The sequence below is a fragment of the Artemia franciscana genome, chromosome 12 (assembly GCF_032884065.1).
Source record: "Artemia franciscana chromosome 12, ASM3288406v1, whole genome shotgun sequence".
Classification (NCBI taxonomy): Eukaryota; Metazoa; Arthropoda; class Branchiopoda; order Anostraca; family Artemiidae; genus Artemia; species Artemia franciscana.
In genome coordinates, this window is record NC_088874.1 from 20637210 (window position 1) to 20663277 (window position 26068).

Below are 26068 nucleotides of genomic sequence, written 5' to 3' on the forward strand. Positions count from 1 at the left end.
AGTAGTAGTAGTATGAAAAAAATAACGTCCTAGTAGCTGCATTCCTAGATTTTGATGGGGCATATGACAATGGGAACCACCAGATCCTTTTAGCAAAGCTTGCAAATCTTAGATTATCCTCAAAGTTAGTATCCTTCTTAAAGCCACACATTGAAAATAGAAGTATCATTATTTGTTTAGGTTCAGCCTCCTTACCCAAAACTATAAAAACCAAAGGTCTTCCTCAGGGTGCAGTCCTGAGCTGCCTCTTCTATTTCTCTGGGATATGAGCCTCCCACCTCACAATATGCTGATGATCTGGTATTATTTGCAACTGGCAATACCTTTGAGATTGCGCATTTAAAGCTGCAAAAGTCACTTTCAATTTGAAAAATTTTCTCAAAAATTTGTTTTACCCATTCCACCTACCAAGTCGAACATCATCCAATTCCATCATAAGCGAAAAAAAAATGTTAATGCAAAACTAAAACAAAATGGCATAATCATTCCAGAGGATAATCAAGCAAATTGCCTAGGTCTTACACTTGACCCAAAACCTAATTTCCACATTCACATCACAAATACAATGAGAATATGCTATAGGAAAATCAGAACAATAAAAAGACTACTGCCCACACCCTGGAGTTGTAATGAGAAAACTTTACTCCATTTTTATGAATCACATATAAGACCCTATATTGATTATGGGCTCATTTTTTATGGTGCTTGTTCAGGGACCCAGATGAAAAAAAAAATTAAAACAACACAAAATGATAAAATTCGTTTCACATTTGGTCTTAGAAAACCAACAAGCACTAAGTTTATGTCTACTGAGAGTGGATTATCAACAATAAATGAAAGACAAAGATTTTAAAAAATAACCTGACAAAAACTGAAACCAATAGCTCACAAACCCTGCATAGCTGGTTAAGAAACCCATACATGTATAGAAGCATTGCAAATGAATTTGCCAGTACCCAGAAGAAACTCTCAGTGGCAGAAAAGTCTATTGCACCTACATCCCCCCCACGTAGTTGGTCAATCCCCACAATCAATACTAATTTCTCAAAGTGGACTGAATAACTTAACCACATTGCTTTCATCCAGAAAACATTTGCTAAATTTAACACAATTACATATAAAAACCGTTTCCCAATGTTTGGTGATAGTTTCAGAATGAATGAGAAGGTGACAAGTGGAGCTTTTCTCCCACACCTTAATATTGCGATGGGTGAGAGAATGTATGATAATGTGTCTATAATGTCTGCAGAGTTAAATGTAATAATCATGGCATTAGAGCCATCTTATGAATAAACAACATTTGATTCCTAATTTAGAAACTATTATAGTTTATTCCAACTCTTTGCCAAGCCTAGAGCTGCTGTACTCATCTTCTCAGTATAAGATGGATATAGACACATTGTATCGTTTTAGCATTATTTAAATTCTTGCTTCAAGGGGCATAAAAACCTATCCAAGCAACTCAGGTATAACTGGTAAGATAAGCTATTTAATTTCAAAAAATGACTACCACAAGCCCCGAAGAACCGAATTCACATTTTGGAGTCATAAAACCATAAAAAAATAATAAAAATAATACAACAACTAAAAAACTGGCTAAACAATGTTAAAAACAAAAAAATAGAAAAGGCAAAGCCTTTCATTAGTCAACAAAACAAAAAGTAAGCACCAAAATGTCAGAAAATTAAGTAGGTAGAAGCTAAAACAAAACTAAAAAAGAGTGAGATCAAATTAGCGTTGAATAGGTTTTAAAGAGAACATATAAACAAAGGGGATGGAACAAAAGAATCAAACGGACATAAAACTTGGGTATCACCACTACCAAAGAAAAAATAAGGAAAACTAGCGGTTTATTTTATCAGTAATGAGGGCAACAAAGGTTTTACCTGGAGGTTAAGCGACAGAACGTTTAGAATTTTTTGCAAAACGGAGACACAAAGTTACAACCGTTAGGTCACCCACAAATTTCTATCTATCAGGAAATTCCTTAGCAAGGTTATTTATCGTAACAGAAAAAGGAGGGGACCTAGGGGAGTACCTTGGGGTACTCCATTGTGGAGAGGGAGGGGGCTGGAATAATGATTTTGATATTTGTTTGTGACTGTCTGTGACTTATTAGACAAAGGATTAGAAAGAAAGAAAGATTAGAAAGAAAGGATTAATATTGAAATCAGTTACAATTTTTTCAAGCAAAATATTGTGGCTATCAATGTCAAATGCTTTTCGAGGGTAAACGGAAATTAAATTTAGCCAGCAATTAGGTTTTTCGAGGTTTTTCCAACTGAGTCAATAAGAAAAACAAGGTAATGGGAAATAGAAGCGGATTTGATATTCTCGAATTGTCCCAGGTCAGTAAAAGATATGATTTTTTTCCTTTTGCCAATCTGCAAGGAACGATTCATAAAATTTAGAGAATATAGGAGTGATTGAAATAGGACAAACACCTTCTAAACTAGGTTTTCCGCCTTTCTTTTTCAAGGGGGTTATAAAACCATGTTTCCAAATTTACAGATATTGGCGAGACTCAGTAATCTCCTTGAAAAAAAAAGACAAGGGTTTTGAGAGAAAGTCAATGAAAGCACTAATAAGAGGAAACGGGGTATCTAAAGGGCAGACACTTATTTTTCGTAGTTTCCCAATTTTTCTTTCGATCTGAGACGGAGATACGGAGGGGAAAGCAGATGAGAGAATATCAGTAGGTAATTGATAAGACAATGCCAGAAGGCTGTGGACGATAGAAGCAAGGAACTTGTTAAGATTATTAGCAATAACTTCTGGGGATTATGGTAGGTTGAAATCAAACTAGTCCAGACTCCAACCACGCAACTTTTCTGCCTCGGAACACCGACTTTTGGTTTATTGGTAAACAATTCTTTGACTTTTTTCTTGTAGTAGGATCGGGAGATCTACGTATTTCCTTTTTAATTGCTTTTCTTTGTTTATTAGCTTCATCCAATTTACCATCTCTGAAAAGAATCATTTTTTTTCTAATTAGCGCTTTTATGTGTTGACTAATGAATGGTTTATCACTGGAGCACTTTTTAAGTCTTTTTTTCAGGGAAAGAAATTAGATATTTATTGTTTAGCATTTTGTGAAAGATAGTGATTGTTCCATCAAGATCACGCAAGTTATGAATATCACTAATCCTCAGTACTCAGCCACGTTCCAATAGAAAGAAGACCAGCATTTTGAAGGGGACAGAAAAAGCAATAAGTTACTGATAATGTGTGCTTAAATTTAAAAGAGGGGGACAGGAGGAGGGAAAATGATAAATCCTACCAAATGGAGGCAAAGCTGAGGATAGGGGGGCTGTAAAAGTTATTCAAATTAGTTAGAATGACATCTAGAGAGTTATTTCCCCTAGTTGCTGGTATTTTAACTATCTGCTTAACTTTTAGAGAGGAGCAAATTGAATTCATCTAAAGTTCATTGGTGTCACTAACCAGAAAAAGTCCGGCATTTGGGTACTTAGATATAACAAAATCAGCTGGTTTGCAACTGCTGGGGAAATTTGCATTTTGCATCAATATTTGGTTTGGCGAGTAATAGAAGACAGCTATTGCAATGATATTATAGGAACGGGGGAGTACTTTAGATTTAATACTTAGCTAAAAGATTGCCTCGTACTCAGATAAAGTAGAAACAGGAATAATTTTAGGAAAAAGGTTGCATTTAGTAAAAAACATGACACCATCTCCTTTTCTCCAAGTGGGTGGTCCAAAGGACAGAGCTTAATAAACTCTGAATAATTTGACAAAGGAAGAGACCTTTGGTCATGAAACTGTACCTCTGTAACAGCTATAACGTCAATTTGATTTAATTCTCATAGAGCCTTGAGTTCAGTAAATTTATCCAAATTAAGGCTTTTGATATTAATGATTACAAGTTTTGGAAATTTAAAGCGACTGGAGAAACGTGATTGTCGTTGAGTTTCAGTAATCCTTGGGGTGGGTTTTAAATTTGGGCTATGAGATGGTGCAGATAATTTTTGGGGCGGAGTATTTATTACAGAATTATTTTCACATGCAGGAACTCTCAAATCAGAGTCACATTGGTAGGGTACCCATAGGGAATAAAGTGCAAGGGATGGGGAAAAGGTTTCCTGGTGATACGGGAAGTCAAATTGGAAGTCTTCTTTATAGGGAGGAATGGCAATGCAAGATGATGCTGAGAAAGGGAAGTTGGGTGGAGTGTCAGAGAGGAGAAGGGTCAGGTTTATTTTGGAAAAAAACGGATGGAGGTCAGAACCAGTTATTAAATTCTTGGATGCACGGAGAGGATTTATTTCTATGGGATGTGGATTTTTGGGAGGGATGTGAGTAAGGGTAGGTTTGGGGATAGTCTGAATTGGGTAACGTGAACTGAGGGACTGGGTCGACCGGATAAGCGTACATACCTGGGACGGAGGATAATTTCGAGGGAGGGATTCCTGGGGTATGCTGCTCTTCATCAGGTATGCAGGGGGATAAGACTAGAAGTCAGCTGGAGCACGAATCAGGGGACAAGGGGGTCGTTAATGCTTTCGGCGCTGCCCTAAAAAAGGTTGGGTTTTAAACCTAGCCTCCATTTCTTTTCCTTTTATCCTTCTCTTTTGTAATTTTTTTCGAAAATAATAACAGTATCATCGTCTGGTAATGACTCTTCAGTAACCTTGCTATTCCTTTCATTTGGTTCATTATCACCTGATAATTTATGTAACAAACCGGAAATCACTAAACCATTGACGACCTCAAGAACGTCATCCGTAGTCATACTACAAGTGTGTATTTATATACTCTCTTGGGATCTTTTGCAGTTAATGTTGGAGTTAATGAACTTTGACAATTTATCCCCTAGTGTACTAATAATTGCTTCGTTGTTTTAAGTCCTCTTTTAATATGGTGATTTTTGATTTTAGGGTCGCTTGATTGTTTTGTAGAGTTGAAAGTTCATCTTTCATAAAAAAGGCGATGGGAATTATGGGAGTTTATATCATAACTAAGTTCTTTATTTTCCAGATCACGTTCATGGAGAATATCGTTACCCTTTTTTTGGTAATTAAGAAAATGTCAACTTGCTTTTTCAAACCTTATATGGCTGCTTTATGGTTTAAATTCTTCTTTAACTATGAATTGTATTTAGCTCAGAGATCAGCGAGCTGTTTGATATATTTAACACAGTCAACACAAGGAGGGACTTGGGAAGCTTGATTCTTTAAAACTGATTTTGGGCATGGTGATTTTGTGACAGACTTGGATGTACAGCGTGGTTTAAAGCCATAAGGAGGAAAAAGTGGTGTTAGAAATGGTTCAGAGTCATCATTCAGAGAACGGGTGGACTGGCAGTTTCAACATAACCACTCACCCCATTATTTTCTCTCCTCAAAAGAAATGCCTGCACACTTTGGATGAAACCACTGTTGACAAACCACTATCGGCACGAAGTCTGCACTATGGGCATCTAAATTTCATGGGCCTTCGCATAATAGTGACCATCAGGAAAATGAAATTGCAAAAATGCTCTAAATACTAACCACACAAGTGGCAGATAGATCCCCATTAGATACATATATCACTGTAGAATATCAGAAGTAATGTCAAATACAAATAAACCAAATTTATTTAACTTCCCCAATAAGCACCTTTCTAAAATTTATCATAAAACTCGATCTGGCTCAAATGAGGTAAATTTTCATGCGTTGTCGAATCAATTTCCTAGTTCAAGTGGCTCAATTCCCTCACCTCTCTTTGAGAATATTGTATTATAAAAACTGAAACAACTGGTCATTGCCTATTTGAAAGTAATATGCTGTCGTCTACACAGTACAAACTGCAATGTAAACTATTAAAGTGCTTCAAACACCACAAAGTCTCACTATCAGCTAAGAGTCTATCTGACCATACCTGCACATAAAGCACAGAACACAATATAGATCCTCTGATATTAAACTCCTAAAATCAAGAGATTTACTGCAAGATAACTAAGCGTCTTCAAGATAAATGAGCAGCAGCCAACGCAGTAGCTCATTCCAACTCACAGAGTGAATCAAAAGGAAAAGAACTGAATGGTCTCGACTGAAAAGCCCAAGTTTGGTGAAACAGAAGAACAAAATTGTTCCAAGAAGCAATGAAACTCTACGGTAAGTATACCAACTCGAGGTTGTAAAAAATTTTATTCTCTAACCAATTGATTGACCTATGGAATTCCTTCAGCCAGAAGACAGTCTCGATCCTGATGTTGAAGCTTTAAAATCATCAGTTGACGAGAATTAGTGGAGCAAGCCATGGGACACAACTTGGGATGTGCCTGAGGTGCGTCCACATGTTTCATCCTTATCAATGGTAACTGAGATTTATCATTAGGTAATTCTAAGGTAGGGTGCTAATTTTCAATTTTTTTTTATCCAATTCTTCAAATAAATCTTGGTTTTAGTAGATGCATCCCCACCCACTCCTTTTTTTATGGTGAGCATATCAATCTTGTTGATACGTTACACTATAAATATTTTTATAATGAGTAGGGATTTGTTGTCCCACCAAACTCATATTGTATGTTTAGTCTAAGTAAACACCTTATAATCCAGAGAGCTTAGGGGTTTGACTCTACCCCCGTCATATTTTGCAGAAGGAAATTGTCACTATAAGTTAGAAAAAATTAACCTACAAATGTGCTCTTAAAGGGTTCAGGCACCCTCCCCCTCACCACCGAAATACCTCCCTCCCCTAAATAATTTTTGCGCAACCGTACCCTAGTTTACATGAATTAATAAAGTCTCAAATGAATCACTTCAGTAAAATAAAACTTAAAATAATAACCCATAATGCCCTTTTGTTTTGTATGAACTAAACATATCTTTAGAGACAAATGGGTCTCCTTGAGTCACTAAGGCTTCTAAAATAAGACGCTAGGAAAATAACCTTTTGATAATTCGAAATCACTTGTTTATTGTACTACACAACATTTTAGCCCTCTTTGGGCCAAAATTGGTATTTTGTACAACATAACAGAAAAAATACCGCTTTGCTGTGACATGATCTCTTTTATTATTGAAAATAGACAAAAGAACTTCTAATGTTCTTTCAAACGAACCCTTTTCTGATATCCTATGACAACTATTGTAATAAAATTACCCCTGAAAAATCACAAAAATGTATCCATGACTATTATTATCAGAAACAAATATACTTTTACTTTTGTCAATGAAGAATTGAAACTTCTGCCCCAGAGTTATCAGGTATGCTGGATACGACGGTGAAATTTTCATCAAGAATCCTCTGCCCCTACTTTCTTTTTTGGGGGTGGGGACATTTTTTTACTTTGCGAAAATTATGTAAACTGTCTTATATTAATAGCTTTAGACAAGTGTCTAGAAACTTACTGATTTTCCTTATTTGGAATCAGAGCAGATTGTTTTAAAGTGGGCCTATATATAATCATAAAAATTATTTTTTTAAGAGTTTGGTTACTATTAAGATGGGTCTTTCTTTTCTTAAATTCTGTATAAAGCGGGTGGAGGAGTGTACATAGTTATGTTAGCCTCAGACAGTTTGGTGCTGTAAGGAGCTATCCATAGTAGTAGTATTTGAGTTTGCAAAGCCATCTTCAGTTCTATTCCATTTAAAAGATAACACGATTTAAATCCCAAAGGAGGCCAAGAGGTCTATACATTAATCTACATAAGTTTTAAATATTTGTAGGCAATCTAAAAAAGTAGTTTACCTGCAGTTCTGCTAATTGCTGACGTTTTTTTTCCTGTAGTTTCTGTTGGATATCCACCCTTGAAGAAACACTACCAGCAACTGAATCTGATCTTGATGGTGGCCTCTTCCAGAATGGCAATGAGGCTTTCTCTGATGAATACCTAATAAGTGAAAACAAAAAGGTGAATAACATCAATCTTTAACAAAACACATGGGGGGATGTGGTACTTGGGACACCTCCATAAAGTGGTTCCCTGACCATATGTCTGAGTGAAATGCACTCCCTAAAAAAAATTTAGTGACATTAAAGTGAACACATTTATTGTTTTATTTTTGGTAGTATAACCAGAGGTTTCCAGGGAAGGATAGGGAGTTCAAAGGAAAGTCGTCCAGCCATTACAAGATTGTGGAAGTAGCAGGCCATTTTGTTTTGAATAATTAATAGTGGAACCAACCAGCTTAAAAAAAATTAAACCAAGTAGGAATTGTGAATTCCCATCCATGCATTTCATATACATGTTAACACATTTTGGCAGAAAAAAGGTCAAAAAGGAAAAAATATTCATTACCAACAAGAGGAAATAATTAATCCTGTTTTTAAGCTCCAGATCTTTTTCTTTCGGTTTTTAGATTAACAATATATATATATATATATATATATATATATATATATATATATATATATATATATATATATATATATATATATATATATATATATATATATATATATATATATATATATATATATATATATTATATATATACTATAATTTTATCCTACAAACTCTCACCATTTCGAAACATTCATGGTTCTTTTCTTTCAGCTAAGAATTTGGCACGGAGGAGGGGCCAGCCCATTTTAGTTCATCGCTTGTACAGGTTAAAATATATATATATATATATATATATATATATATATATATATATATATATATATATATATATATATATATATATATGAAGGAGATGTGAAGTGGAGGAGATGGCATAATAGTAAAATATTATGCTGGCATGTTAATAAATTGAAAGGGAGTAGCCAATCCAGACTAGTCCCAGTTAAAGATAGAAATGGTGCCACAATTAGTGATAAGGAAAAAGTTAAAGAAAGATGGGTGGAACATTTTGAGAATGTGCTAAACCGAGATACAGTTGCAGGGAAAGATATAGATGAAAATGAAAAAGTTTGTGATACCTTGGATGTGAAGGAAGATTTGTTTAGTGAGGAAGAATTAGCGACAGTCCTAAAAGGATTAAGAAATAATAAGGCCCCAGGTGCTGATAGTAAGATTAATGAGTTTCTTAAATATGGTGGCACTGAGGTTAGGAATAAGCTACTGAAGATTATGAATATGATTTTTGAAAACGGGGAAGTACCCAATGATTTTAGGAAAACCTTAATTAAACCACTGTATAAGAAAGGTGACAAGAGTGAGTGTCGTAATTATCAAGGCATTAGTCTGGTCTCTGTAGGTAGAAAATTACTGAGTAATACGATACTTTTTAGACTGAGACATGCTGTAGACAAAGTTTTAAGGGAAGAACAATGCCGTTTTAGAAAACGTAGAGGATGTGTCGACCATGTTTTCACTCTTAGGTTAATAATTGAGAAGTCCCTTCGTTGTCAAACACCTTTGGTCCTCAGTTTTATCGATTATGAGCAAGCTTTTGATTCTGTTGATAGAACAGCGTTAACAAAGGTCTTATCGTTATATGGTATACCAGAAAAATACATTAAAGTGATTTGCGCTACGTACGAGAATAATACTGCTGCGGTTAAGGTAGGAAATGGGGTTAGCAACTGGTTTTGTATTAAATCAGGAGTTAAGCAGGGTTGTGTTCAATCCCCCTTTATATGGATCATTTTGATGGACTTCGTCTTAAGGAGCACAGGAAAGGCTATTGGAGACCATGGAATCAAATGGGGAGGAATAACGCTCCTGGACTTAGATTACATTGATGATTTAAGCACATTAGATGAAAGTGTGAGCAAAATGAATGAATTTTTAGAGGTTTTACGAGTTCATGGTGTTAAAATAGGTTTGAAAATTAATGTTAAGAAGACTAAGTCACTAGGGCTAGGAATAAGTGAAGATGAACAGGTGACATTAGGTAACGAAAAGATTGGTCAGGTTGGCAGCTTCAGTTACCATGGTAGTATTATTAGTAAAGATGGTGGGAGCAGTGAAGATGTTAAAAGTAGAATAGCTAAGGTTCAGGGTGTTTTTTTCACAGTTAAAAAAAGTTTGGAAGAATAGAAAGATAAGTCTACAAACCAAGATTAGAATATTGGAAGCTACAGTGATAACAGTGGTCAAATATGGCTCTGAAGCATGGTCACTCCGAAAAGCAGATGAAAATTTACTAGATGTTTTCCAGAGAAATTGCCTACAGATTGTTCTGGGTACCCGGCTGACTGACCGTATTTCAAACAGTAGGTTGTACAAAAAGTGTGGTTCAATCCCGCTTTCTGGGGCTATAATGAAAGAAAGGTGAGATGGCTAAGCCATGTTCTAGGGATGAAGGATTACTGAAGATTTTCCTTTTTGGCCAACCGTTTGGGGCTACACGGAAAGCAGGTCGTCCTAGTCTGGGTTGGGAGGATGTCATAAATAAAGATTTAAAGGCAATGGGAACTTCCTGGGAGGGTGTAAAGAGGGAGGCTTTAAATAGATTAGGTTAGAGGGGGAGCGTGCGTAGCTGTGTTGGTCTCAGGCGGCTTGGTGTTGCAGCGAGTTATTAGTAGTAGTAGTAGTAGTAGTAGTGTATATATATATATATATATATATATATATATATATATATATATATATATATATATATATATATATATATATATATATATATATATGTATGTATATATATATATATATATATATATATATATATATATATATATATATATATATATATATATATATATATATATATATATATATATATAATATATATGTATGTAAGACATTATTCAATGCATTTAATCACAGAGTCACACTTGTAAAAAGGGGGAAGGTTCAGTCTTATCTGAAATGTGAACAACTAAATCAAAGTCCATTGTTTTTGGTTAACTAATAGTAAAAAAACACTTCCCATAATTAACCCCACTATTACTACCATAATCAACAACTCCTTGCAGTACCAAGCCATCTGAGGCCAAGAGAGCTATATATGCACTTCCTTCATCCCAATCTATTTAATGCCAACTTCTGTAGCCCCACTGAATCTTAACAACAGGTACATACCTGCACCAGTACTCTAATTTTGTTTCGTTTAAAGGTAAAGAACTTGAGTGAAGCTAATACATGGTTTGACAATGAAAAAAAACGAAAAGTCAGACAGACAAAAATAGATATGCTTACACATAAGATGAAATAACAGGAACAGGTGGGGGAACAAAACTTGTTGGTTTCTTCTTTTTTCTCATCATAGCAGGGTTAAACCTACAATTAAACACACCAGCAGCACTATTAGCACAATGAGCGTGATTATTTCTTCGTTCAAATAATTCCTTCGTATTCTCATATTCAACACCACCATCAGAAGTCAATGTTACTTCAAAATTTTTATGTACATCACATACATTTTTCTTGCAGCACTTGTAACTATTATTATTGATGTATTTTAATTTCTTCACGTGGAAATAACGATAATACAATGCCATGAAAAAAATTCCAAAAAAGAAAGATATAAACACAACACTTGTTGCTAAGTCTCTATACCAAACATTGACATTATGCAAACCAATAAGCCAGACTGCCACAAGTAGTGTATTTTCTAAAAACATTGTCACATAAAAAGCAGTCATTTTTAATCTAGGCCTGGCTTCTTGAAAATTAACATAACAGAATACATAAATAATTGCAATTAAGGCACAATAAAAATCCTTTCTTCCTCTCTGAATTTTGTCACCATAAAATATACTCTTTGGTGATATTAACCACAAAAACATACACATCCAATGGAGGATGATTACCAGAAAGACCCAATTGAAATAAACAGTTGCATAAACTGTCAATGCAATAGCTCTGGATGTGACCATACCCAGCCTCCAAAGAAACTGGAAAATAACACCAAGCCAAGTTAACACCAGTTTATGAACATCTTGTTTCCGCATATTTTTGTTGAATGAAGCTAAAGCCCAACAAACACTGAATAAAGACAGAGCTGTTGAAACTATATTTAAATCTGTCACTTCTTCTGGTCCCTGCTTTATCCATATAAGATATAACTGCAGCAGTAACATAGGGGCAGCTTCTATAAAAGCATGAATTAGTCTCAGAAGACACAAGTCCCTCACTTCCCCCTTCACATATCTGACATCCACTGGAATGAATAATTTGAAGTACCTCCATAATAATCCAAAACCAATGTAATGGACAAGAAGGACAACTATTTTATCACATTCTTTTGAGCTTTGTGATTCACGAATATGTTGAAGAAACAACTTTGTTGAAAGGATTTGAGATGTAATTATTGACAATGTTATGAAAAAACAAGCTAGACCAAGCCATATATACTGCTCAGATGCAAATAGCGTATAGGCTGTTATTATGTCAAAAACAATATCACAGAAATATGAAGCCATTGAAACAATATTAAAGAGGACATCGCACACTGGCAGAAACTCTTGAGCCATTTTATGTCATTTCTTCTCAATAACAATAATAGCATAACTTAAAGATGCACAGCCTGGATTCTTAACTTGATTTTTTCTTAAAGTAAAACCAAACTTCACGTTATCATTCTTTGAGCAAGGTTATCTAGAAAGAAAGAATACAGATACAATCATGATTATGCAATTCTAGTACAAAGACATTGTCATGGAACATGTTTTAGAATTCTTTACCTCAATATTTAGTGAGAATTAATCATCAATAGCTGACAGGATACAAATGAATAAGTAGGTGCATATCTATAGCAAAAGGGCTGGAAAAAGTTTTTTTTTTCTACTCAATTACCACTATTTAAACTTAATCTTGTTCTACCTTGTGGACGCCTAGGAAGCTTTCTTAACTAGCTATCAAGCTTGACTTTTAATCAGGCTGTTTTAGTATTAATTCTTAAGCAGCTGCATTTTTTTCTTCTTGTTACCATTTTCAATTTGTCTGTATTTTTCTATATCAAGAATGCATTGAAACGAAAATGAGCTACACAACCCACAACCAAGGATACACAAAAATTTTGGCCATTCCAGATCAAAAAATTGTTGCATGAAAGTGGTTTCTCCTGTTTATGGAATGATAACCAATGCCCCAAAGAAAGTGAAGATGTTTTTCTTACAGATTTAAGGACTAGGCTAGAAGAGATTCAACAATGGGGCAGTGGTACAAGTGTTTCAAATAGTTTATTTTTTTAAGGAAGTGTTGAAGAGTTTTGCTGAAGAATATTACTTTATGTTGAATTTACCAATTAAATATACTGAAATTTGGATTAGGTGCAAGTTAACTGTCCCCTTTTAACAAATTGGAGGGATATTAATTTTCCAAAGAAGTTAGGAATTTGCCCAGTATGCAGCATTTTGGGGGATGGATTGGGACATTTTTTCTTAGGCACAATGACATGGCAAATCTAGGAGATTTGCTTAGTGGTGGAAATGATGAGCTCCTATTGGGGATCTTTAAGTCAATATCTCCTAGATATATAGTTTTTTCATTTATTTATTTGTATCTACTTGTTATTATGCTTATTTGTATCAGTTTTGTATATGGCTTTGCCACCTTTGAAATACACATGGCAAGCTTCTAATATATGGATTCTCATTGTTGCTTGTCTTCTAACCACAGATAATTTACTGTCTTTCCATATTGCAGTCTTTTCAAAGATCTTTACTAAAGCAAGTCCGATTTCTAACAACTAGACCTACTAAGCTTCAAACTTTTGGCTTTTGCTTTTAGGATTTTTGAACTGTTGTAATTCCTTGTCAAAATATCGAATCATCATTTGCATTAATTACAAATTTTTGTTTTTTTGCCTTCCTAACGACCTTATATAACTGCTTGTGTTCAAAACTGTAAGCTAAATCACGCAGTTATTGGATTTCATCTGACAAAAAAAAAACTCAATTTAAAATTTTAGGTATGTTTTCTAGATTGAATGAAAACATTAAAATTATTGCTCTGGTACTATAAATATTTTTGCAGTTTACACAATAACTTTAGTGATTCTTAAGTAAACTTTAAAATTTTTCAACTTTCTTTTTAAATCTTAAAAAGACAATGCTTATGCTTATAAGAAAAGAAATTTGGCAACAATGTTTTTCTAACAACAAATTTTACTAAGGTTCAAACTTTTGGTTTTCTTTTTAAGGTTTTTGAATTGTTGTAACCCCTTTCTAAAATATTTACAAATATTTTTGAAATTACCAGTTTTTTTAATCTTTAGGAAATTTAATGTTATTTCATACTAAAGTCTATTCAAAGATATTTTATCATTACAGTACCAAAAGTTTGATTTCTAACAACAATATCAACAAAGCTTCAAACTTTTTGTTTTCTTTTTTAGGGTTTTTAAATGTTGAAATCCCTTATCAAAATGTGTGCAAATATTATTGCAACTACCAGTTTTTTGGTCTGTAAGCAATTTAATATAAGCTTCTCCATACATGAAAAATGTTCAATTTTTCCACGTAAGTGTGACAACTGTGTAGCAATACAGGCAATGATCCTTAGGTCTCAAATAAATTGAAAAATTGTTACATCTGAGGCCACAATTTTGAGGAGGTCATGCCCTAAAACTAATATTTTCTTGTACACTAGGAGTCACTTACAGTTTTAATTTAAAATTTTCTCAAAACAATTTCTATATACAACACTAAGCCCAATCAGGAATTATTTATTGGTGATTTTGAGGTATTGAAACCTTGCCAAATGCCTTATAAAAATCAATGGAAACACAATCAAACTTTTGAGCTATGTTGGCAATCATATGAAAATCATTGATTTCTTACATTAACAAGAGTATTAAAAGACATATTTTTCCTTAAAATCTACTACTACTAACAGCTCACTGCAGTACCAAGCCACCTGAGGCCAACACTGCTATGTATGTTCCTCCTCCAACCTAATCTATTAAAGGCCTCCCTCTTTACACCCTCCTTTCCTTTAAATCTTTATTTATCCCATCCTCTTAACCCATACAAGGACAACTTGCTTTCCATGTAGCCCCAGATGGTAGACCAAAAAGGACAATCTTCAGTAATCTGTCATCCTTCCTCCACAGAATGAGGCCTAGCCATTTCAACCTTTCTCTCACTATAGCTCTAGAAAGCAGGATTGAACCAATTTTTTTTTTTTTACAGCCTACTGTTTGAAATACAGTCAGTCAGCAAAGTACCCAGAACAATCCTTAGGCAATTTCTCTGGAAAACATCTAGTACATTTTCATCCACTTTTCAGAGCGCCCATGCTTCAGAGCCATATTTGACCACTATCATCACTGTAGCTGCTATTATTCTAATCTTGGTTTGCAGACTTATCTTCCTATTCTTCCAAACTTTTTAAACTGTGAAAAAACACCCTGAGCCTTAGGTATTCTACTTTTAACATCTTCACTGCTCTCACTGTCTTTACTAATAATGCTACCAAGGTAAGTGAAGCTGCCCACCTGATCAATCTTTTTGTTACCCAATGTCACCTTTTCATCTTCACTTATTCCTAGCCTTAGTCACTTAGTTTTTTTAACATTAATTTTCAAACCTATACTCGTATCCTTTTTGCTCACACTTTCAGCTAATATTCTCAAATCATCAGCATATGTAAGTCAAACAGTGTTTTTCCTCTCCATTTGATTCTGTGTTCTCCAATTGCCTTCCCTGTGCTCCTTAAGATGAAGTCCATCAAAATGATCCATATAAAGGGGGATAGAACACAATCCTGCTTAACTCCTGATTTAATACAAAACCAGTTGCTAACCTCATTTCCTACCTTAACCGCAGCAGTATTATTCTTATACATAGCACAAGTCACTTTAATGTATTTATCTGGTATACCATATAAGGATAAGACCTTTGCTAATGCTCTTCTATCAACAGAATCAAATGATTGCTCATAATCAATAAAACTGAGGACCAAAGGTGTTTGACAACAAAGGAAATTTTCAATTATTAACCTAGGAGTGAAAACTTGGTCAACATATCCTCTACCTTTTCTAAAACTGCACCTTTCTTCCCTTAGAACTTTGTCTACAGCATCTCTTAGTCTAAAAAGTATCATATTACTAAGTAATTTGCTACCTATTATACCTTTCTTATACAGTGGTTTAATTAATATTTTCCTAAAATCATTAGGTACTTCCCCTTTTTCAAAAATTATATTGATAATCTTCAGTAGCTTATTTCAAACCTCAGAGCCATCATATTGAAGAAACTCATTGATCACACTATCAGCACTTGGAACCTTATTATTTTTTAGTCTTTAAGGTATCACAATTTTTTTCATTTTCATCTATATCTTTTCCTGCAAGTGTATCTTGGTTTAGCACATTCTTAAAATGTTCTGTCCATCTTTCTTTAACTCTTTCCTTATCACTAATAGTGCCCCCATTCCTATCTTTAACTAGGATTAGTCCAGATTGACTACTCCCTCTCAATTTATTAACATTCCAGTAAAATAATTTACTATTATGCCATCTAGCTGTATCTTCCAGATCCTCAGCAGTTTAGCCATGGCCTCCACTTCAAATCTCCTTAGTTTATATTCTAATGCTTTCTCTACTTTCTTTGCATTCCTTTTGTTTCATATGATCTATCACTCAGATAATTGTTGTACAAGCCCCTTATGCTCTCTATTAAACATAAAGCTTTTTCACTAATATTCCTAGTTGCAGTCTTAACACTCTTCCCTAAGACACCATCAGGAACTTCACAAGTTGTTTTTCTAAAATTTTTCCATCCATCTTCCACATTATAAAATTTTAAACTCTCAAGCTTAGAATTCAACTGTTCCTGGAAGGTTTCTCTCAAATTTTCATCTTGGAGTCTACCAACATTATAACTATCTGGGAGGTAGTTAGCCTTCCAAAATTTCAGCTTTAAAATAACCTTAGACACTACTAGATGGTGATCTTTACTTTTACATAACAGCACTCCTATACACCCTAGTATCTTGTATTGATCCTGCTAGTCTTTGGTTTACAATAAAATAATCAATAAGGTTTGCTGTCTTACCATCATGTGAATACAATGTCAACTTATGGGCCAATTTATTGCCAAACACCTTATTGGTTATAACTAGGTTGTCATACCTACAAAATTGCTACTATAACTGACACCCTGAGCTTTTTAGTTCTAAAAAAAGCAATTAGTATTCCATTATTAATACCTTTCCAGACTAAAAAGGACTTAGCAGCTTCCTTATCCATCATGAGCCCTACTCCCTGTCTACACACCCCATCCTTACTGCCTGAGTAAACAAATTCTATGTCACCTAATGTCATGCCTCCTACCTGTGGGATATGTGTTTCTGAATCTTTTTCTTTAAATCTTTTCACTTTCATGACACAATGATTTTCAAAGGTCACTGCCCTCTAGAGGAGGGAGTGGAGGTAGGTACTTCATAATACCTTCATAAGGCATAGGCTTACTTTAGTCTGTAGACCTATCCCTGAGAGTTTTATTTTCTTAATCTAGCCCCTTCCCAAGATAGGAAAAAGTAACTAAAATTAAACAATGAATTTACTGTGTTAATTTTGTATATGACCTAGGGTTGTGCACCCATATGGCTTCCTAGGAGGTTGGCTGGGGATGAATTGGTTTAACTGTAAACAATCATAGGAATGAGCTTTGTTAATAAATTAGCAATCTAAAAATATATCTTTTTGTCTTATTATGTCTCCTTCTTAAGATCTGCTATTCTTGACCTTATCTTTACTATTAAAGTTGCAAAAAGGCCCTTATCTAAAATTTTGCCAAAGTAGGTCAATTAATGGAGTCAATAATTTCAAATTATTCTGCCCTATTAATAGCTAAATAGGGTGTTTAGAACATTAGACTAGTAAAAGCCTAGTTTAGCTACTTTTTGCTATCTTGGAAAGGGGTTAGGTTAGGAAAATGAAACTTTCAGTCAGTGCTGTCACTTACTTGAAGTACTTTTACTTGAAGTACTACTTAAGTAAAATTTTCCATTACTTGTACTTGTACTTAAGTAAAAACTCTAGGGTGTACTTATTACTTGATACTTAAGTAAGATTACAAAATACTTATTACTTAAGATACTTTTAATGTACTTGTTTTTCAAATACTTTACCTTTGACACAAAAATTTTGTGTGTGTGTGCTTTGGCAATGTACAAGAAAACATCACCTTAAGATTTAGAGCAAACTCAGATATAGCTTTTGTGTGTCTGTGCTTTGGCAATGTACAAGAAAACATCACCCTTTATATTTAGCGTAAACTCAGATATAGCTCCATACCTTATTTTTGGATATGAAATAAGGTATTTGTTTTTGATGAAAAAAATTATAGTATGATTAACACTTGGTTTAATTTTTTTTAAAAGTTATATAACAAAGAAAATTGAAATTATTTCACAGTTCACTGGTCGACAGTGAGCTAAAATCCCTTGTTTTTTGCTAAATGTTGCATACTGTAGTCCATTTGGGCTTATATTTCTGACATCAGTGTTTAAGTTTTGTCATCTTGTCAACTGAACCAGATTTCTACCATTTCATCATCTTCAGGACCATATTATTGGTAAAACTACTGAAGCTCTGAATCTTTTCCCATCTAAATGTTGTTTGCAATAAAAAAGCCTAGGGAATTCTAGCTGGATCCAATGCAGTGGTACTTTGTCAAATTTGTTCCAGCAAATTCAGGTATTCAGACGAATCTGACTTCAGATTTGTCACTCCATTCATAAGTTATAGGCCCTACTAAATTAAAGGAAAACTCAACTTTCTTAAGACTTGAAACCCTCTCCCCCTTGCCCTATTTGAGATAGGGTTTGTGATACCAGAACTTGATATGAGCCCTGATCTTAGGCATCTTTATTCTAGTTTTCATTCGGATCCGTTTCTCCAATTGCAAGTTATACTAAATTAAACAGAAAACATAAATTTTTCAGGAGTTAAAACCCACTCCCCCTTGTTAAATTTGAGCTAGGGTCTTTATCTCAAAACTTGATATGTGTCATGGTCTTAGGCCTCTTTGGTTCAATTTTCATTCAGATCCATCACTCCAGTTGCAAGTTACTCTGAATTAAATGAAAAACTGTTTTTAGCAGGTAAAGCCCTCTCCCCCTTTTTTATTTGAGCTAGGGTCTTCATCTTTCAACTTGATGTGTCTCATGATCCTTGGCACCAAATCTGGCCATCAAAATTTTCATCCAAATCCAACCAGCGTTTCTCCCCCTATATGTGATTAAACAGATGGACGGATGGATTTTGCAACGTTTTAGGTAGCCATGTTGGCTAATTGGATCCAAAAAAAGGAAAACAATGGCATATCATCATCGAGGCATCATCATCTATTTGGATAGTGGAAAATATCCACCAAGATGGGATTTTGAGATCTGTCTGACTGTCCGTCCATCTGTGCAATTGAGAATAGGGGGAGAACTGTCAGTCAGATTTGTATTGAAATTGAACTATTTGGATTAAATTTGAGCTTAATTAGGGCGATGGGGCTTTAAGTGTTAGAAAAATTTTAAGTTTTTCATTTAATTCAATGTAAATTGCATATGGAGATGAATTTCAATGAAAATTTAATAAAGATGCCTAAGAGTATGGTATGCATTGAAGTCTGGGATGGAGACCCAATCTTAATTAAAAGTTGAGTTTTTCATTTTATTCAGTGTAGCTTGCGAGAGATTGATGGATCTAAGTGAAGCTTTTGGTTTAATTTAGTATAACTTGCGAATGGAGCAACGGATCCAAATGAAAGCTAGATCAAAGATGACTTGGATCAGGGTGTATATTGAGCTCTGATATCACAATCCCTATCTAAAATAGGGTGAGGGGGAGGGGGTTTCAAGTTTTACGAAAGTCGAGTTTTCCTTCAGTTTAGTAGGGCCTATAACTACTTCCACCCATGGCTTGCCCAAAGCCTGGAAATAACCCTTTCCCAAAATAAGTCATACTGAAGACAACCTTCAACCAAATATTCCATTCCTAGAAAAAAAATTACTTTGTATGGCACTTGGTATTTACCAAGTGACATACAGTGATCGCAAATTCTGTAGGTCTGTCGGTCTGTCAGGCTTGGTCTTGCTAGTTTAGGCACTTCCAGAAAAGCTAGGACGCTAAAATTTGGCGGGCGTATCAGGGACCAGACCAGATTAAGTTTGAAATAGTTGTTTCCCCGATTCGACCATCTGGGAGGAGGGTGGGAGGATGGTTAATTTGGAAAAATTATATCGGATCTTAGTTAAATTTGATATTTAGAAGAATATCATGTCTCAGAGCTCTAACTTTAAATTCCGACCGGATCAGGTGATATTGGAGGGGAAACCTAAAATCTTGGAAAATTCTTAGATGGGAGGGATCGGGATGAAACTTAGTGGGAAAAATAAACACAAGTCCTAGATACATGATTGACATAAACAAAACAAATTCACTCTCTTTTGGTGAGTTGGGGGGAGGGTTAATTCTGAAAAAATGAGATATTTTTAACTTACAAAGGAGTGATTGGGTCTTGAATTTCATCAGATGAAATTTCATATTAGAAGGACCTCGTAACTCAGATATCATGTTTTAAATTCCGACCAGATCCAGTGTCATTGGGGGGATTGGGGGGGGACTGGAAATCCTGGAAAACGCTTAGAGTGGAGTGATCAAGATGAAACTTGGTGGGAAGAATAAGCACAAGTCCTAGGTACGTGATTGACATAACCGAAATGGATTTGCTCTCTTTGGGGGAGTTGGAGGGGGTGTTAATTCGGGAAAATTAAAAAAAATTGAGATATTTTTAATTTAAGAGCGGATGACCGTTTGTGAGGTATTTTGAATTTCATATTAAGAAGGAACTTATTTCTCAGATCTCTTATTTTAAACCTGACCAGTTCTGGTGATATTGGGGGAGAGTAGGAGGGGGAAACTGGAAATCTTAGAAAACGCTTAGAGTGGAGAGATCAGGATGAAACTTGGTGGGTAGAATAAGCAAATGTCGTAGATACGGGATTGACGAAACCGGACTGGATTCACTCTCTTTGGGGTAGTTAGGGGTGATCCAGTGCTTTGGTGAGTTCAGTACTTCTGGACGTGCTAGGACAATGAAAATTGGTAGGCATGTCAGGGACCTGCACAAATTGACTTGATAAAGTTGATTTCCCCGATTAAATAATCTGGGGGGGATGAAGGGAGAGGAAAAATTAGAAAAGTGAGGTATTTTTAACTTGTGAGTGGGTGATTGGATCTTAATGAAATTTGATATTTAAAAGGACCTTGTGTCTCAGAGCTCTTATTTTAAATGCCGACCCGCGTTAAGCCTCTGATTTTTCTTTTAAATTAATCTATTGATTCTTATAATGTTACTATAGCTCGTGCCATATGAGCTCTTGGCTCTTCTGACTTCGTCACAAGTGCCATATGAGCTCTTAGCTCTTGTTTTATTCCTTTTTTCTCAGAAGATTTTTGACTTAGTCTCATGGTTTTTGCCACTTCATGGTGTGAAAACTGCTGCTAGAAATAGATAGGTTGAACTTCTGCCGTATTGTCTTCCAGTATATTTAAATGGGTGCTTGCATCGTGTCCGCGTCCCTTAAAAGTTCTGTTTCTTACGGTAATATTGGTTTGTCTTCCGTTGCATATGCAGACGACGTTCTTCTTGCTGCCCGGACTTGCCGTGGATTGCTTTCCAATTTTACTATATTAACCAATGAACTATCTAAGATTGGACTGTCAGTTAATGCGTTTAAATGCGAGTTTATTTGTTTTAATAGCCCTTATACAGTCGCTCCATTCATTGCTGGGACTGCAATTCTGCCATGTTCTTCTTTAGTTAGTTGGCTTGGTCTGTGTTTCGGTCCAACACTTTTCACTACCTTTTCATCCCTAGTGAATCAAGCCGTGAAAAATCTAAGTGTCGCTTACGGAAAAATATCCCCAAACAAAAGCCGTTACAACCAAAACGATTTGTGCATGATTTATAACGCTTATTGCGCCCCTGTGCTTTTGTTTTTATCAGGCATGGCTCATCTGTTTCGTAAGAAAAATCCCCATACTCTATGTGTGGCTTATTTCAGATATTGCAAATTCCTCCTCCGGCTTCCTAGATGGCACCAAAACAGAAAAATAATTGCTCGATTTGGTTTAATAGATATGCCTTCTTGGATTCGGTTTTCCAGTGATGATTTATGTAAAAAGACTATCTACTTTATTCACGTTTACGACCTTCTGCAGCCTTTTTTCCATATTGATACTGGTTAATTAGTCCATGTTTTCTTTTGTTAGTTTGAATTTTTTTTTCTTGCTGTTTAACGTTTTGGTTTTTTGTTTACTTATAATACTCCTTACTTTGTGATTTTTTTTTACTTTTACGGATAATAAACTTCATTCATTGATTCACTCATTCATTCTGCAGTTTGACCAGCCGTATGGAATGTGTCTGAATCAGTGGGCTTGCTGCAGGCCCGTAATCTTATAATATATGTTTGTAGGGAGTTTTACCGACCATTTGAATTGACTACACAGCATGCGGCTTGCTTGAGTGAAAACCAGCCAAAGGATATAGATGCCATACATTTTCGTAGCGTGTCTGAAATTTAACTTGAAAACTTGAAGCAGTTTCCTTGTAAAGGTGCCGAGGGCAAGACATGTCATCAATTGATTTTTGATTTTTAATTATTGAGCTTTGATTTCTCTTATTAAAAAAGTCTGCAACTGACTCACTTGGCTCCTTACTTTTAAATTTGAGTTTTTTTTATTGCTAAGGTTTTTACTTATTGAATAAGAGAATGAACTACTTTATTACCTTTTATCTGTTTTAAAGCCAATCCAAAGTTTATTTTTTTTATTTTCAATATTTTTCCACCATTCCGACATGTTTCAGAATAACCCTGTATTTTTTCAAACGTTCCAGATTTGACTGAACACTAATCGCCAGAAGTTCAACTCTATGTGCACTGTATTAATCCTGTCATGTGATTTGTCTGATCCAATCAGAACTTTTTTGACTGCGCTTAATTGTTTTGATAGTCTTTTTCTTTCAAGCCGTTGTGGTGAAAATTGGTTCAGATTATTTTTTGGATTTCGTTGGGTGTCTACCAGCCTAACAAGGGAAAAAATATTTTTAATATTTTTTTATCATTCCCACATGTTTCAGAATAACTGTATTTTTTCAAACGTGCCAGATTTGACTGAACACTTAAAGTCTTTTGCTTTCAAGCCATTGTGTTGACAATTGGTTCAGATTATTTTTTGGACTTCGTTGGGTGTGTACCAGCCAAACAATGGAAAACAATACTTTAAATATTTTTTCCATCATTTCTACATGTTTCAGAATAACCCTGTATTTTTTCAAACGTGTCAGATTTGATTGAACACTAATCGCCAGAAGTTCAACTCTACGTGCACTGTGTTAATCCTGTCATTTGATATGTCTGATGCAATCAAGAGTTTTTTGACTGCACTTAATTGTTTTGATAGTCTTTTCCTTTCAAGCCGTTGTGTTGAAAATTGGTTAAGATTATTTTCTTGGACTTCATTGGGTGTGTACCAGCCGAACAAGGGAAACGGTTAAAAACGATAAAACGGAAATTCTGGTTCTGGATTCAGATTTCCAAGAGAGGAATGACAGAGGACATTTTATAGGCAAGGGAAGGGGCTAAGAAGCCTTCAGAATAGCTTTAAAAAAAGGTAGAATGGGCTTTATATCAGAAATATATATATATATATATATATATATATATATATATATATATATATATAGATTAAGTACTTGAAGTAATACTTAAGTACAATTTTGGCAAGTACTTGATATTTGATACTTAAGTAAGAATTTGGAATGTACTTATTACTTGATATTTAAGTAAAAAAACAAAGAGTACTTAATACTTGATACTTAAGTAAAAATTTGGAGTACTTGTTGCAGCACTGCTTTCAGTAGACTAGTAAATCCTGGGCCAAAAAAATACTTTGGGAAGATATTGCCAAGCTTCTATGTTAACCTTATTCTGATTTGTAGGTCGTATAAATTTGTCTACTTGGGAGGTTGACTTACCTATTGAAATTTTGACAATAGGCCTAGAGGGGCCTGGGCCTTCAGCATTTATCCTACTTTAATTCTCAGTTATCACTTTGTTTTTCCCAGGTTTTAGTTTTGAAAATTCAATACCTGTTGTTTTAGTGTATTTTAAGCCATATCAACGTCTTTTTTCTTCTGAATTTAGGATATTTATTTGCATAGGCCTATCTTTGAACCCTCATAAATTAACTTTTTAAGAAGCAGGTATTTAAGGATAACTGCCCTCTAGAGGGATAAGGAGTAGATGTGGTACCTTAAAATACCTTCCCAGAACATAATCTAGTCTGCAGACCCATCCATGTAGACAAGTGTAATTTTCCTAACCTAACCCCTTTCCAAGATAGCAAAGAGCAGCTTGGCCTATATTAACGTCTTACCCATTAAACATTTTATCAAACATCAGATTATGATATACAATTTATTTACTGCTTGAAGTCGTCTCTGTCAAAGTTTTAACTTTGATAAAACTGTCCTGAGAGATCCCAAACATTAAATTCTATAGTTAAATTCACTGCTTCTTCATTGACTGAGACTGAGTCCAATGTTCGGAAGCATATTTAACCTTAACCTAGCCGCGTGAGAATACCGACGAGAAAAGGGTAGGTTACAAAATAAGGACGCACGGAAAAGCCGATGAGAACAAAAATAAGTAAAAATATAATGTCATGTTCAGAAGCATAGGATTTTGGAAAAATCTTTTAAGGTCTTTATCATTGTGACAAAATATTTAAGGGAGATAGGATTTCATGCTTGAAATTTTTCAAGTTGTAAGCAAAATCCTCACAAGCAGTAAGCAAAACCTTAAAGTTCTTTCTAATACACACGCTTTGTCAAGAAGATTGAATAGAAAAAAACATTTTTTTTAACTGCAAGTTAGGAGCAACATTAAAACATAAAACGAACAGAAATTATTCCACATATGAAAGGGGTTGTTCCCTCTTCAACGCCTTGCTCTGCACGTTAAAGTTCGACCCTTTCTCACAACTTTACTTTTTAAAACAATACAGAACTTTAGTGCAAGAACGAAGTGTTGTTCTTTTTCTTTTTACTTAATTTCTGAGCGTTTTTGAATTAATACATGTTTTGATTTTGGTTCACTGCACATGAATAATTAAAATGAAATTTCCAAATTAATTTCATCTGGCTAAATGGCTTTCTCATAGTTTTGCTCCGACAATTTTGATAACAAAAAGGGGGTGGAGGAAGAGGCCCATTGCCCTCCAATTGGTGTTTACTTAAAAAGGCAAATAGAACTTTTTATTTTTTACGAACATTTTTATTAGTAATAAATATATGTAACTTATTAATTAACTTACCTAACAAATATCTATTTTTGCATATTTTTATTGAGTTTGTGAGGGGGTTCATCCCTTTTCTAATTCTTTGTTCTTTACAATAAAGCTTGAATTTTGTCCCTATCTTCCCTCAAGATAAATTACTCCTTGGAAAGATTTTCTTATTAAGATCCCTCTACCCGACCAACCCCCTCTCGACGCAAAAAACGACGCAATTATTAGGTTTTTCGACTATGCTGGACAAAATGGCTATCTAAAATTTTTTATCGGGTGACTTCAGGAAAAAATGAGTGTGGGCTGGGGTTTAGGTGCCCTCCAATTTTTATGTTCACTTAAAAAGGGCACTAGAACTTTTAATTTTCATTAGAATGAGCCCTTTCATAACTTTCTAGGACCACTAGGTCGATGCGATCAACCTTAAGAAAAAACAACCAAACAAGCAAATAAACACGCATTCGTGATCTGTCTTCCGGCAAAAAATACAAAATTCCCCATTTTTGCAGATAGGGGCTTGAAACTTCTACAGTAGGCTTTTCTGATACGCTTATGACTTTTAGAAGGTATTTACCCCTATTTTTGAAAATAAGGCAAACATTCTCAGACTCGCAACTTTTGATGAATACGACTAAACTTGATGAAACTTATATATTTAGAATCAGCCTAAAAATCAATTCTTTTCGTGTAACTATTGGTAGCAAATTTCCAGTTTTTAGAGTTTTGGTCACTATTGAGCCGGGTCGCTCTTTTCTGCAGTTTGTGACCACGAACTGTTTGAAATCGTCTTTAGGTAGGCATGGAATTAGTTTGAAACTGTTTGAAATCGTCTTTTGGTAGGCATGAAATTGGTCTACCCCCATAATAAATACTTATTTTTCAAAGTGGACTAAAGAACTTACCCCCATTGCTTTGATCCAGAAAA

At 34.7% G+C, this 26068-nt stretch overlaps 1 protein-coding gene across 3 annotated transcripts in view; it reads right to left on the reverse strand.

Moving 5' to 3' along the window:
- LOC136033824 (uncharacterized) overlaps window positions 1–24382 on the reverse strand; it is a 39012-nt gene extending 14630 nt beyond the window's left edge. Inside the window, exons 1-3 of one of the 3 annotated variants that reach the window (XM_065714755.1) lie at window positions 24232–24374; window positions 11040–12440; window positions 7700–7841 (exon numbers count right to left, since the gene is read on the reverse strand). In XM_065714755.1, the coding sequence (XP_065570827.1) occupies window positions 7700–7841; window positions 11040–12316 (1419 nt within the window). In that variant the 5' untranslated portion in view covers window positions 12317–12440; window positions 24232–24374. Of the gene's footprint in view, window positions 1–7699; window positions 7842–11039; window positions 12441–24231 lie in introns of all 3 variants that reach the window. The other 2 variants (XM_065714756.1, XM_065714757.1) reach the window with 2 other exon arrangements.
- Window positions 24383–26068: the final 1686 nt, after the last annotated feature.